Below are 12901 nucleotides of genomic sequence, written 5' to 3'. Positions count from 1 at the left end.
CTCCTTGGTAATGGGAGGTTGCTCCCCAAAATTTAGAAATTCATTCTTTTACACATTGTGAAGGTTTACACTTTTTTTCCCTAAACTATAAATTTCCAAAGCTAGGTATAGTCTCTACCTCTAAACTGCAGAACATTTATGTACACTTATGAAAACACCAACAGATATTCCACTCTTAGCTGTTTACCTGTTAACATAGATGGTGTGAGAGCTTACATTGTATTTTGGTTTTTTTTTGGTCACCTCCAGGGAGTGCAAGGGCCCAAGGGCCAGAAAGGGGAGCCGTACATAGTAGCGCCGGAGATCATCAGGCAATACAGGGTACGTCTGCAGCTTCAGTGTTATTCTTGCCCAGTTTTTCAGACACAGGATGGAGAATAAATTCTTCTTATACTCTGATAGGTGCATCCCAAGAGGCCCACTTTGATTTTGTGTATGCTTTGAAAGGCAGACTCTGCTTTCTCTGGTTGCAGAGAAGTTTAGATGAGGGAAAAAATCTGAACTCTGTTATTTCCAAGGAGTGTCAGCCTATAGGTGGATTGCAAAGGCATGTAGATGATGTAGGTCAATATTTCCCTCTTTATTCAATGACTACCTTTGTATCATGCATGGTAAAATTCTCTCTTTGCCATTGGTTTGTCCATTGAATGATTCTGGTTACTAATAGCACCTTTCCTGTAAAATTTTCAGGCAAGTGTTTGATTGACATAGGGTAAAACATCCTTCAATATTTTATTTAGGTACTTAGTAAATCCCAAGTATTCCAATGGCTACTTTTACTGTGTCTAATCCTTAAAGCTTGTTTTGTAATTACTTGCAGCTTTTTCTCATATATATATATAATCTTGCATAATTTGAAGGTACAAGGAGATAAATTACGTATGTAGAGTATAAATCATGGCTGATTGAAAAGTTGCAGCTGAGCTATACTCAGCACAGAAGGGATCTGCTGACATTGTTTGTGTGTCTTTTGTGCCAGCAGTAAGTGCCAAAATAGGTATTTGTCTTGACATATTTTTAAGTTGCCTGTATTTTTTAATGGAAAATTTAATTTTCCTTTTAGAAAATCTTCAGATCTGCACTGTTAGTAATCAGGAGTGATTAAATAATGTTTGAGAAATGCTTAACTATATTGTGGCCAAGGATGGATACTGACACCTGTATTCATTTCAGAAAGTACTTGGTTCCACAAATTATTCTGTTAACTAAATCCAAATTAACTAGGTAGTTAAGATGCTACTCAAAATGATTGAAGGTGTTTGGACTGAGTAACACATTATTTATGTGTGTTGAAAGGTCTTTGGGCTAGAACATTTTTGGATCTAATTTCCAAAAACATTTCAGCATGTACTGAAGTTAAAATATGTGGTCACTGAAAACAGTATGTTCCAAATGCTTTTGGTGACTCAGAAGAGAATAAAAATGATTCAGTAATTCCCATGCAACTCACAAAAATGATCTTGGACATTTCAGCTAAGGTTATAGCCCTAATTAAGCCACTGGTTAGGATTTTTCAACAAAAAAATTCAGTGTGGTCTGTTGTATAGTTCAGCCTTGTAGTTTGGATCCCTAACTTCATTAGCCAACTTTGCTACTCTATTGCATGCAATTATCTACACAGTATGAAATCTGTGTGGCCCACATTCAGTTATCTCAACATCTCTATGGAATGCATCTGTATGGAAGGGTTTGAGTAGCATTACATGCTATAATTAGTTGTTTGAATGAGGAAAAAATTAATAAACAATAAAAATATTTAATTCAATTTTGTATATAGAATTTATTGGATTTTTAACTTCTTTGTTTTTGTTTTGGTTTTGTTTAGGGAGATCCTGGGGATTCAGGGATCATTGGTTTTCCAGTAAGTAGTATTACAGTGGATGCGATAAAGTGTCAACAGTAACTAATATCAGAACAACATTTATTGATAGTTGGTGGATTTTTTTATTTAAAGGGACCTCCGGGTACACTGGGTATTCAAGGACCTATTGGTCCAAGAGGACAGCGAGGAAGACCGGTAAGTATATTAAAATTAAGTTCTCTAAAAATTAACCAAACAGAAGAATTATCTCAGGAAGTTCCATTATGTTGGATTGTAACTTAAGTTAGAAATAGCAAGAAAGTGTCAATAGACATTAGAAATTTTAAAAAGCACTGTGACATGCTGAGGGATGAATATTGCAGGAAGAGGTGTAGAGATTTTTGCCCTGTGCTGACAGAAGCTTTTTATTCATACAGTATTTTTTTAACCTCCTTAGAACATCTCCCTACACTGAGTTATCAGAATTATTTGAATATGTTACCTTTTCTGCTCACAAAGGATATGTATATTAGCTCTCTATACTTCTCCCAGGAGATTGAATGGTATTTAGAATGCAATTTTGAAATATTTTTCTGTGATTCTGTGTTTTTTTTCTAAAATCATCATTTACAGCACTAATGTTGACAGCTGTTGCAGTATAGTTCTTTGAGAAGACTGTGTTCTTTCCAGATACAATTTCTACATTTATTGTTTCCATGGTTAATAGTTTTATGGATGAGAGGCAGGAATTCAAATTCAATAGATTTCATTTTCTTTAAGCATCTTTGATTTTCTGGTAACACACTTTATAGCATTTGCTTTTTACATTGTTTTGTGAAAATTTACTTCAGACCTGCTTTACATCCCTGATCTGTGGGGAAAAAGTTAGTTTGGAGCTTCTCACTCACTCAGTCTCCCATAGCTGTTTTCAGGAACATCTCCCTCCCCAGAAGCCCCCAAAAACCCAAACTAAATCAAGAAAATAAAACAAACAAACAAAAAGAAAACAAACAAACCAAAAAAACCTAAATCCACAGTATGCTAAGCCTTTCAAAGTTAATTTTCTGCACTGGCCTGTTTTATCACCTGGAGTAAACTGTGCCTTTTCTTTCTCCCTGGTGCTTCTGAAGGAAAATCAGTCCTTTATTTACTCTTTCTTTGGAGCAAACCCACCGAAATTCATGAGCTCCACACAGGAGCCCAGCCTGCAGTGACTCATATTCCCAGTGCTCCTTTTTAGGAGGAGTTATGTTAGGACATTCATTTTTAGAGCCCCTGCCATGGGGAGGCCCCACAGCTGCATCCTTCTGGTTACCATATAGGCAAAATCTCTTTTGATCAAAATGCATCCCATTTTATTTCCTGCCTCTAAAGCTATGACTCACCTGTGAGAGAGACCCAGGAGCACTTCACAGGTCTGGGTTTGCCTCTTCTCTGAGAGCTGGGAGGTGCTCTGCCTTCTGCTGGGAAGGCAGGCATGGCTCCCCCAGCTCCCTGCAGGCTCTCCAGCCTCGGGGATGCCCTGTGCACTGCATCTGCCCAGTAGGTTAGGCAGTAGTTCACGAATTACTCAAGTCACCAAAAGTGATACAAAAGCATGGTTTTTTTTCAGCAAAAATATAGTGGTTTTTCCACATAAAGGTGCATAGCAAGGCAGAGGTGCCTAAAACGTTCAGGTCCCATCTGAATGTTACTGTCTTTTCCTTGCAGGTTAGACTTGATTTTGCATCATGCAGCTAACATCCCCTTTCAGGGCTCAGTAGGTGGGCAGTTCCATCTGCAGCCTTCTCACCCTCCTGTGTCACTCATTCACCATGAGCTGAGCAGCTCATGCTTCTTATTCAGCTCAGCTTTCCCTCCTTTCACAGAGTTGTTAATGTGTAAAGCCTTTTGGAGCCTGTTAACTACCTTAGCTGACTGAAGCAAGGGAGGTTCTCTCTTCAATTAATGGCTTTCCTACCTCTTGTAAGCTTCTGTCAGATGCATTTTCTGTTTTAGTTTCATTTTCTATCACCCTCCTTTGCTTTCATTCTGTACAATCCCAAATAGGTAATCTGAGATGCCTACAGTGGTTCATCCCCTTACAGACCAATACAGTACCAAAACTGCAGCCCAGTGAAGCACTTAAAGATGTGCTTAACTTCAGGTATGAGCTTAAAATGTTGCTTAGTCAGGATCCAAAAGCACAAGTTCTTGCTGCTTGGAAAAATTGGGGTTTTGTTAGATCTAGGCTGGGTAACTGTCAGTCTGCTCAGAAAGATTACAATGTGATTTTCAGAACAGTAAATACAGCTAATATACAATAAATAAATACAGCTAAAATACAATGGCACATGGGATGCTGAGGAATACACTCCCTACTATGTATACTTATGTTTCAGACAGAGGGTAACTAACCTCCTGCATGCATTGATTAGAAAGCAACAAGTAACTTGCTCTCCCCTATTGTGCTTCCCTAGGGACCACCAGGACCCCCAGGGCCCCCAGGACCACACGTAAGTCTTTGTGTCAGAGTTGTTGATGGTGATTTTGTGTTGCTGAGGTTTATCCAAGACCTACTTGAAGGCATTAAAAGAAAGCACCATGGGCTGCATGAAAGACTGTGTAGCACAAGACCTTCTGTGTTGGCTGCATACCATGGGAAGTTAATCTTACACTGGGATCACCTACCCTAAAAAGATTAGAGCCAGATTTAATTGGCTACTGTAGTCACAGTAGCTTCCCATGAACAGAGAATCCTTGCAGTCTTCACAATGTTCAATTTTATCTCCATGGAAAAAATATATGACTTCATTGTTCCAGCCTATTTAGGTGTTTTTATTTAGCATTCAAGGCTATTAAAAATCTTGCAGAAGAAATTCTTGATCTTTTCATGACATTATTCAGTGGATGACTCAAAGAAGAACTGGTAGCATGATATTTTAAATAGTTGTCTTTCTAAAAGTTTAGGTCTGTAAAATTATTTCTAAATCTATAACAATACTTCAAGGTAAACCTAGGCTATTGTTTTATTGCAGTTCTTCAGTGGTGTCGTACAGATTTTTAAGCCTGAAAAGACCTATAATCATGTTTAAATTTGAATTTTATATTAGATTAGAGTTGTACACTTGGTAAACATTTACCTATTGTTTTTGCAGGGCAGCAGGGGCCTTGGCTTCTATGGAGAAAAAGGTGAACAGGTAAAAGAAAACTAATGAATTTATATTACTACTAAAGGGCAAGAGGATGTTTTCTATTATTTACAAATTAACATACTTTAAATACTCTCTTCATTTGCAATTGCATTGTATAATTATAAGAGAAAAAGTAAGTATAGGTCTGAAAGTAATTATAATCTCTATAAGGGACATCATAGCTGAACTAACCCCTATATGTCTAGGTCTCTGTTCTCTCATTTGCACTGACATAGAGGTAACACTTCTGAAATTTATAAAGCCAGGCCACTTTATGTAATACAATAATCTTTGCTGTTGTTCTGAAAACACACAGGGCAAGAGCAAGTATTGAGACATGTTAACCCAGCACAAAATTAACCTATCTTACCACAAATTTATTTGGTATGGTTGTATATGGTTTAGAACCATACTCTGAGCAGGAGCAAATCTGTGCTGCTCCTTTGCAGTGTCCTAGAGCCTCTGCTGATCAACTTGACCAGGTATTAGAGTTGTTAGTAAATGTTCCTTTGTGTTTCCCCTGCAGGGCCCCCCAGGTCCTCCAGGTCCACCTGGGCTTCCTACAAGAGAGCTGACAGGTGTCTCCCCTGACAAGCACAAGGTAACTAAAAGGGTATTTTTCTGAAATAAAAAAGGAACTAAGAGCTCTGCACTACCAAAACTATAATATTGTACAAACATGCTTTAACATATAGGACTTAAAAGACTTTAATATATCAAAAGAGAAATCTGCTACTTCCACAAACTTGGATCATAATGTATTTATTGAAACTGTGGTGGCTAAAGTAATTCAGAAAGTATTTCTCAAGTTTAGAGGTGCCTTTGGCAAACTTGTTTTGTTTAAGCGTGCAGCTACTGGCCATCATTCACATCTCATTTTACAAGCAGAAATGCCTGCTGAGAAACCATTACTGTGTTTGTTTTGATAACTTATCTATGTGATGCAGATATTTATATACTTAGAGTTAAGGCTTATTCTTACATATTGGAGAAATCCCCACATGCAAGATGCAGTTTATTCTCATCTGCTGCTTCTTGCTGGGAGCAGAGGCAGTCACAGCCTGTATGTGTATATTCTGTATCAGACACCAGCCTCCAGACCAGTTATTTTTTGTTCCATATTTGAATTTGAAAGTTTATGTGTCTCATACGATTTCTGCAGTAAGAAGAGTAAATTGCTATGATACTGTAAGATCTAAAAATACCTTTAATACTCTGCAGTCTGCCCTAAATAACAAACATGCTGAGATTTTCATGACTAAGCAGACACCCATATTGAGCTACTTGCCTGGAGAGCTGTTATATTCAATGGAGATGTCATCAATATAGAGAGTGGAATTTAGGCTATGATTTGTCTTAACCTAACTGGAGCTCTTGATCAAATAATTCATAGCTAACCAGTAGGTAAAAATAGGAGAGAGTGCATTTATTTATAGGCATTCCTTTAGCACTCACCACCCAGACATCTCATGAACAAGCCTGGAAAGAGCTGGACATTCGCATTCCTAGAGACCTTTTCAGAAAAATTATCAAGTATTTCTTTAAAAAGGAACTTCAAAAACTTATCATGAAAGCATTCATTTCATACAAGAAGCGTATGAATAAAGAATAGCACAAAAATAGTGTTTTTTCTCTTGATCAATCATTTTGTGTTGTATAAAAGTTATTGAAGTGTAAGTGGGAATGCCAAAACCTATCTGAATATTTTTTTTCCTTTTTGTTAGGGTGAAAGAGGAGACCCTGGACCAAGAGGGGAAGCTGGAATTCCAGTAAGTCATGTGGAGAAGAACAAAGTCAAATAATAATATTGGAGTTAATACTTGTGAGCTCTTCACTGATGTGATGCAATATAGATGTTTAATGAGCAGCGACACCAGTTTTAATGCTTCAGAAAAAATGAAAAACTTGATGTGTAGTAACTCCATAGCATACTCAATTGTTCTCTTACTGGTTTACTGAATTAAGACCTTCCCTCACATATTTTTTTCCAATAATATTTTAGTTCTAATTATTAATAAATCTCTTTACTTATTCTTCTGATCTATGTTTTAAAATTTCACTGTATTTCATTCAATAAGAACATATGGAGTATTTTTAATCATTTTTAGCCTACTGTCCAACACACACAAACTTTTTGTCTCATGGTTTTTTAGATCTCTTGAGTAAGTGGGCAGTAATCCCATATGTTGCTGTATTGTGTAAAGCTGTCAACCCAGCTTGCCTGAACGTGGTTTAGTTATAACTCCCAGACAATCTCTAGACTGACTAAATAGCTTTGCCATTGACTGGCTCCTTTTGACTTCCCAGAGGGGTTTAAAACAGAGTCTTTACTAAGCAGGGATGCCTCACTGAGCATTTTGCAGAGCTTTATTTTCTCAGATGGTCTGGTCAGCAGCTCCACAAGGTTGTGGGAGAAGGTCACATTGTGAGCCCTGATACCCTTCATGTGTGGTTGCTCGCCAGTTCCTCAGCTGCTGATCATATTCTACACATGTAGGATTTTTTTTACTCATTAGGAAAACTGTAATTATATGCTGATGTAGCAAAAGGGGATATGTAGTTTTCCGCTTCTTTTGTTTTGTGTAGTAGGATGGATAGCAGCATGCCTGTGTTTGCCAAATAGCTCTCTGAAGCTACAGTTTGGGTATAAGCTGAGTTGCTTAATTGGTTGTATAGCTGAATAATTACTTTGGCTCTTCAGATCTGCAGACACAGAAGAAATAAAGGAGATGATAGGAGGGAGACACTGTCCTCTCTCTAATGGCCTGCTCCTGCTATTGTAATGAAGCAAGCATGTTACACTTAATTATAAGGACAACAGTTCTTTCACATGCAGCTATTATTAGATTATCCTTGTGTTACAATGATGCTTTCTTCCTGTTTAGCTTCCATAAAACAGTGTTGCAATTTTTTTGCACATAATGAAGAACTATGTTGAACTGACGTGCAATCTTTCCTCAGGGTGTTCTTCTCTTTCCTCCCGAAAAAGGTGAAGAAGGGGTAATGGGCTACCCAGGACAAAGGGTGAGTCACTCATTACAGGTAGAATTCACTCAGCTGAGTGGGTGGATCTGAGCTGAGAGTTTGCCTTCTGGAACAAAACACAGATGAAAAAATCATGGAAGTTATAGTTCTTCAGATCAATAGGTTTGGCCAGCTCAGAACTGCCTGAAGCAGGAAAGCAAAAAGGTCATTTTGAAGTGGTGGTGGGAGGAGACCCCCACAGGTCTCTGGTGTGCCAAAGAATGGCAAGGTTTGCCTGTGCCATCGCTGGGAAGCCTCGTGCATCTCTGCCTGAAGCTGTGCTCACCAACCACAGCTGCTGTGCTGGTGCTCAGCAGGGGCTGAGCTTCACTGTTCCCACCTGAGCTGTCTGCAGACCATGGTTCACAAACGTGATTCTGACTCTGCTTACTCACAAACTCAAACAAAAGTCAATGTAAATGCTTCCTTGTAGCATCTATGACTGCTTGTTTTGGAGTAGTATTTCTGAAATGCTTAAATGGAGTGAGAACAATACTGAGAATGCATTTTTTTTTAAACTCAGTCATCTTTATGGTCAATTTACAATGTATTGATTAAAAGAGAAAAAAGTAAAATACGAGATTAGATTTCAGACTTGTACTGTTTGCACCATACAAAAATCTAATTGAAAATATATCTGAAGTGTGACTGTTAGAGTTTCAAGCTGTTGGATTAATTTTATCTAAGAAATAATAATGATTCTTTGCCATGAGGGTATTAGAATGTAATTTTATTTTGTTAATTTTATTGTACCTTCATAGGGACTGCCTGGCATCACTGGTTTTCCAGGACTCAGTGGAGAAAGAGTGAGTATTTCGTGCAAGACTGTTGTTTCTAACACATATGCAGACAATCTGTCTGCAAAGTAAACTGTAGAGGACAAATTCTGCCTGCAATTACACTAGCTGTAGTCCAACAAATATCATCTGGGTTCATCCATCATTCTAATTTTGGGTCATTTATTTTTCTCATCAGTGAGAAAAAGAAATTACCCTATGATTAAAATCCAATTTTGCTTAAACCATGAGCATCTTTTGTGACCATTACAGGGAAGTATCACTTTCATTGTTCTAATTACTGTGATTATGATTTCTGTGATTTTCTTGCTACAAGCAGAAGCTTTTTTGAATAGCTTTCTGCAGATGTTGTTGAAACGTACGGTTATCTTGGATATCACAAAGGGAGAAGAGATGGAAACTGATAAATATACCAGTTAGATCTCTGTCCCCATGGAAACACACCCAAATATTTAAAATAGCATTCTGTCAGACAGAGACTTTCTGTTTGGTCTCAGAAAAAGGCTTCTTCAGTCAGCATTAGAAATCACTTCCATGAGGTAAATAGCTGTGGGATGCACAATTTTTCCATGCTTTGCCATCTTTAGTTGTTTAAAGATTTGTCCTGCCACCAAGGCATAACAATAATAACATGAAACACATGGGACATGAAAGTACACGAAATCTGAAAAATAACATTTGCACAGTTATTCAGTCCTGGTGGTGTGGAAGGGAATTGCTATTAGTAATACATACATGGAGAGGCTGGTGCAAAACCCATTAAAGCCCACTGTTTGACCTTAACATGGGTTATGCTCCAGTCAGATGTGAGCAGTGGCTGCTCCTTTTTGAGGATGAATTTTGACAATAATTTTAGCAGAAGGTATGTTGGTTTGGATGGACTATCATTGTATAAGGTGTTTGTGAAAGGGGACACCCTACTGTGTGCTAGTCACAACCTCCTTTTTGTTGATTTTTGAGTGATTTTATTCTTAAGAAAGAAAGAAGGAAGGAAGATTAAGTCCTGCTAGCACATAGATGAAGTTGCAGTTAAGTCGGAAGCTGCTGGCTTTGCTTTTAGACCACCAGCTCCACCTAGTGTAAAGAGACTTTACACCTGATAATCAAGAGGTTCCTTTCCCAGTGATGCACACTTGCCATTACGGAGAGTCTCTGAAACAAGTGATCGGGTTTGTGGCATCTGGAGAGCTGTGGTACTTTTAGTGCTCCAAAACTACTTCAAGAGTGACTTACAGAGCTGGTTATTAACATTCAAGTTCTGGGTAAGAGTGGTACCCACTATGAAACTTGAGAGATGCTGAGATTTTAAAAAGCTGACTAATAATCTGATTATAAGTGTAAATAAAACCAAAGCTACTGGTTTCAACAAAACTGTGTTAATTGACATCAGTTGTTGATCCAGCCACTGTTTTCTACTAAAAGCACACCCTTTTAACACCAGTCTCTTTCCAGAGTACATAGAAACATTTTCTGTAAACAAAAGTTGTTGAAGAGCTGAGTAAAGCACACAGAAGAGATGATCTCATCTGGGTCAGCATCTCTGAAATTTGTCTGCTTCTGAGTTCTCAGCCAAACAGTCTCCAGCCACCTGGAAAAGAGCAAAAAGGACCTGTGTACTTCTGTGCTATTTCACTGCACACTGCTATTTCACTGCTCACTGTTTCCATTCCAGTGAAAATATGTCTACTTGTAATGATTCTGACTTGTTTAGTTTTCTTGCAGCAGGCTGCTGTGGTCTGGCTGCCTAGCCCATGTGTCAACTGGCATGGAGGGGATCCCCTTTTCTCCTCCTGCACCCTGCAGCATCCATGGAATGGTGTGAGTGTGTGTAGGTGCTCCTTCCATCTGCACCACTGCCAGGGGTGACAGAGCCTGCAGCACAGCAGGTCCCTCTGGCCTTTGGCAAGAGTTAGGCTTGGTCCAAGAGGTGGGACAGCAAACCACAAGGAACCTTATTGGTGTTACAAGAATTGCTACAGACCAAGTAATTTTAGTCTTTCTCTGATAAAGGAAAAGTCAATTGTTTTTAATGTGTATTACAGGGTATTCCAGGATTTGATGGTCCGCCTGGTGGCCATGGGCCCAGAGGAAGCAAGGTACTGCTTTACTTTACTTTATTTGCTTAGAAACAAGAATCCAGATTGTCATTTTGGCTTCTTTCCTTTTCTGTCATCATGTAGGAGCAATTGTGTCTGCTGTCATTGTAGAACCAGTTATGTAGTTTCTTAATTTGCTATCTTTGAGTTTTCTTAAATGTTGTGTCAGTGCCTTTGGGAGTTTGGGGATTTGTGTTTCATTTTAAAAGAAATTCACTATAGCAATGTGCTTGGGTGTGATACTTCAACTTCTGTTGACAGGGGGAGCCTGGCGAGATGGGTCCTCCAGGGCCAGATTCCTATTTTCCTTCCCGTATCCCAAGGAAAGGTACATCTTCTTTGCTCAGATTGTTTATCTTAGCTGTTTTACTCCCTTCTGCATAGATCAAAAGCATGACATTCTAAGAATTCAACTCATAAAAAAAATGTGTTTGCTAAAGTGTTCCAGAAGCTGTAACTGCCTTCCAAGAGAGTGCCTTAATCACCTTTTTGCAGGCAGGTGGTTTCTTTGTCTCTCCTGCTGAGCTGGATTGCTATACAAAAGGCTTCCATGCATGCCTGTATCCACAGAGAAGAAGCAAGCAAAAAAGCTTGTGACTTTGTTGTCCAGCAAAAGGAAGAATGGGAGTCTGTCTTCTGTGTCGTGTTTCAGACTTTGGATAAAGCACATAGTGGCAGCACAGCATCTAATAGACAGACAGACAGAAAGAAAGAAAGAAAGAAACACAAACGCACACACACAGACATGCATTAAAAAAGCCTTGAGGAATATAAGAGTATTTTTTTCCTTTTTAAAATTGACAAATTTCTGTTGTGATCTTTTCACTAAGCTTGTAGCATCCAGTGTCAGCTGTTCTACAGAGCTGTGGTGGCTCTGCATGGCTAGACTAGAAACACATAAAAGGTGATAGCAGTTTGCCAAGGCCAAAACTATTCAAGGAAATGTGCCAGCAAACAGCAAGAGTGATCACATGCCATTGCCCTGGCCCTTGTCCTCATACCACAGAGTTTACTAGTCTTGTTGAAAGCCAGAGAGACTAGCAGTGAATGGTTCCTTCCTCCAAGAGAAAGGGGGCAAGAGGCCCAAAACATTGGTCAAATCACCCAGAATACCCTGCCAACCTTTTAGAAGCAGGAGAGACTGTGTAGAGAGAGAAAGAAGCAGGCAGAGGGCTGAAGACACCACATGTCTTCTACTACCACTGATCTTTAACAAGTGCATGATACTTTTTGCAGGCAATAGCTGGGCTGGGCCCAGATGCTTTTGGTAGTGTGAAGCAAAGAAAAGCTCACATATCACATATCTGTTACAGTAGAAACTTCCTGTAGGAAAAAGAGGGGCTCTCCTCAGAAAGCTGCTCTTCTGTGCTTCCCAGGAGCAATGTAGCTCTAGCTGCATATTAGTAGAAGATGAAAGATACTATCCTGCTTCCTGGGCTTGGAGGCTCCACACCATTCCTGTCAGTCCATTTCCAAAGCTACATTTTAGAAACTGTTGTAAACTCTACTACTCCAAAGCACTTGAAGATTCTAATATTTGCTTTTTTACAAAGAGCAGCATCACTAACACATTTTGTGGAATCGGGGATGTCTTTCAGGTGCAAGAGGTGATCCAGGCTTCCCAGGTGTGTCTGGACTCCCAGGAGACCGAGGAGAGGAGGGAGATCGTGGATTGCCTGGTCTTCCTGGATTTTCTGATGGTAATACCCCAGCATTACATGTTCTAACAGCTTAACTTTATACTGTTAGGAGTTTTGACTAATACAGGGTCACAGTGGGGAAAATCTTTTTGGTGATCAGGTGATACACAGTGCAGAGTAGTAGAAAATAACTGGGGGGGCAGAGAATGAGAGGAGCATTTTCCTTTGGACTAGTGGGACTCTTGCAAAACTATTGAAATAGAGATGATTGCAGAGCTTTGTTTCTGTAACTGCTATTGATTTGCTCAAGTGATAAGTGCAGTTACCATTTTTGCTCCATGCCAAGTATGTCCATTTTTCCTTGCATGTT

At 39.1% G+C, this 12901-nt stretch overlaps 1 protein-coding gene across 2 annotated transcripts in view; it reads left to right on the top strand.

Moving 5' to 3' along the window:
- Positions 1–12901, top strand: part of COL4A2 (collagen type IV alpha 2 chain) — a 147253-nt gene that overhangs the window by 99715 nt on the left and 34637 nt on the right. For both annotated transcript variants that reach the window (XM_021545583.3, XM_021545584.3), the window contains exons 8-19: positions 250–321; positions 1826–1861; positions 1955–2017; positions 4261–4296; positions 4939–4980; positions 5501–5575; positions 6699–6743; positions 7936–7998; positions 8760–8804; positions 10838–10891; positions 11153–11219; positions 12490–12591. In XM_021545583.3, the coding sequence (XP_021401258.2) occupies positions 250–321; positions 1826–1861; positions 1955–2017; positions 4261–4296; positions 4939–4980; positions 5501–5575; positions 6699–6743; positions 7936–7998; positions 8760–8804; positions 10838–10891; positions 11153–11219; positions 12490–12591 (700 nt within the window). The remainder of the gene's footprint in view (positions 1–249; positions 322–1825; positions 1862–1954; positions 2018–4260; positions 4297–4938; positions 4981–5500; positions 5576–6698; positions 6744–7935; positions 7999–8759; positions 8805–10837; positions 10892–11152; positions 11220–12489; positions 12592–12901) is intronic.

Source organism: Lonchura striata, chromosome 2 (genome assembly GCF_046129695.1).
Source record: "Lonchura striata isolate bLonStr1 chromosome 2, bLonStr1.mat, whole genome shotgun sequence".
Classification (NCBI taxonomy): domain Eukaryota; kingdom Metazoa; phylum Chordata; class Aves; order Passeriformes; family Estrildidae; genus Lonchura; species Lonchura striata.
This window is presented reverse-complemented; position numbering and strand designations above follow the sequence as displayed.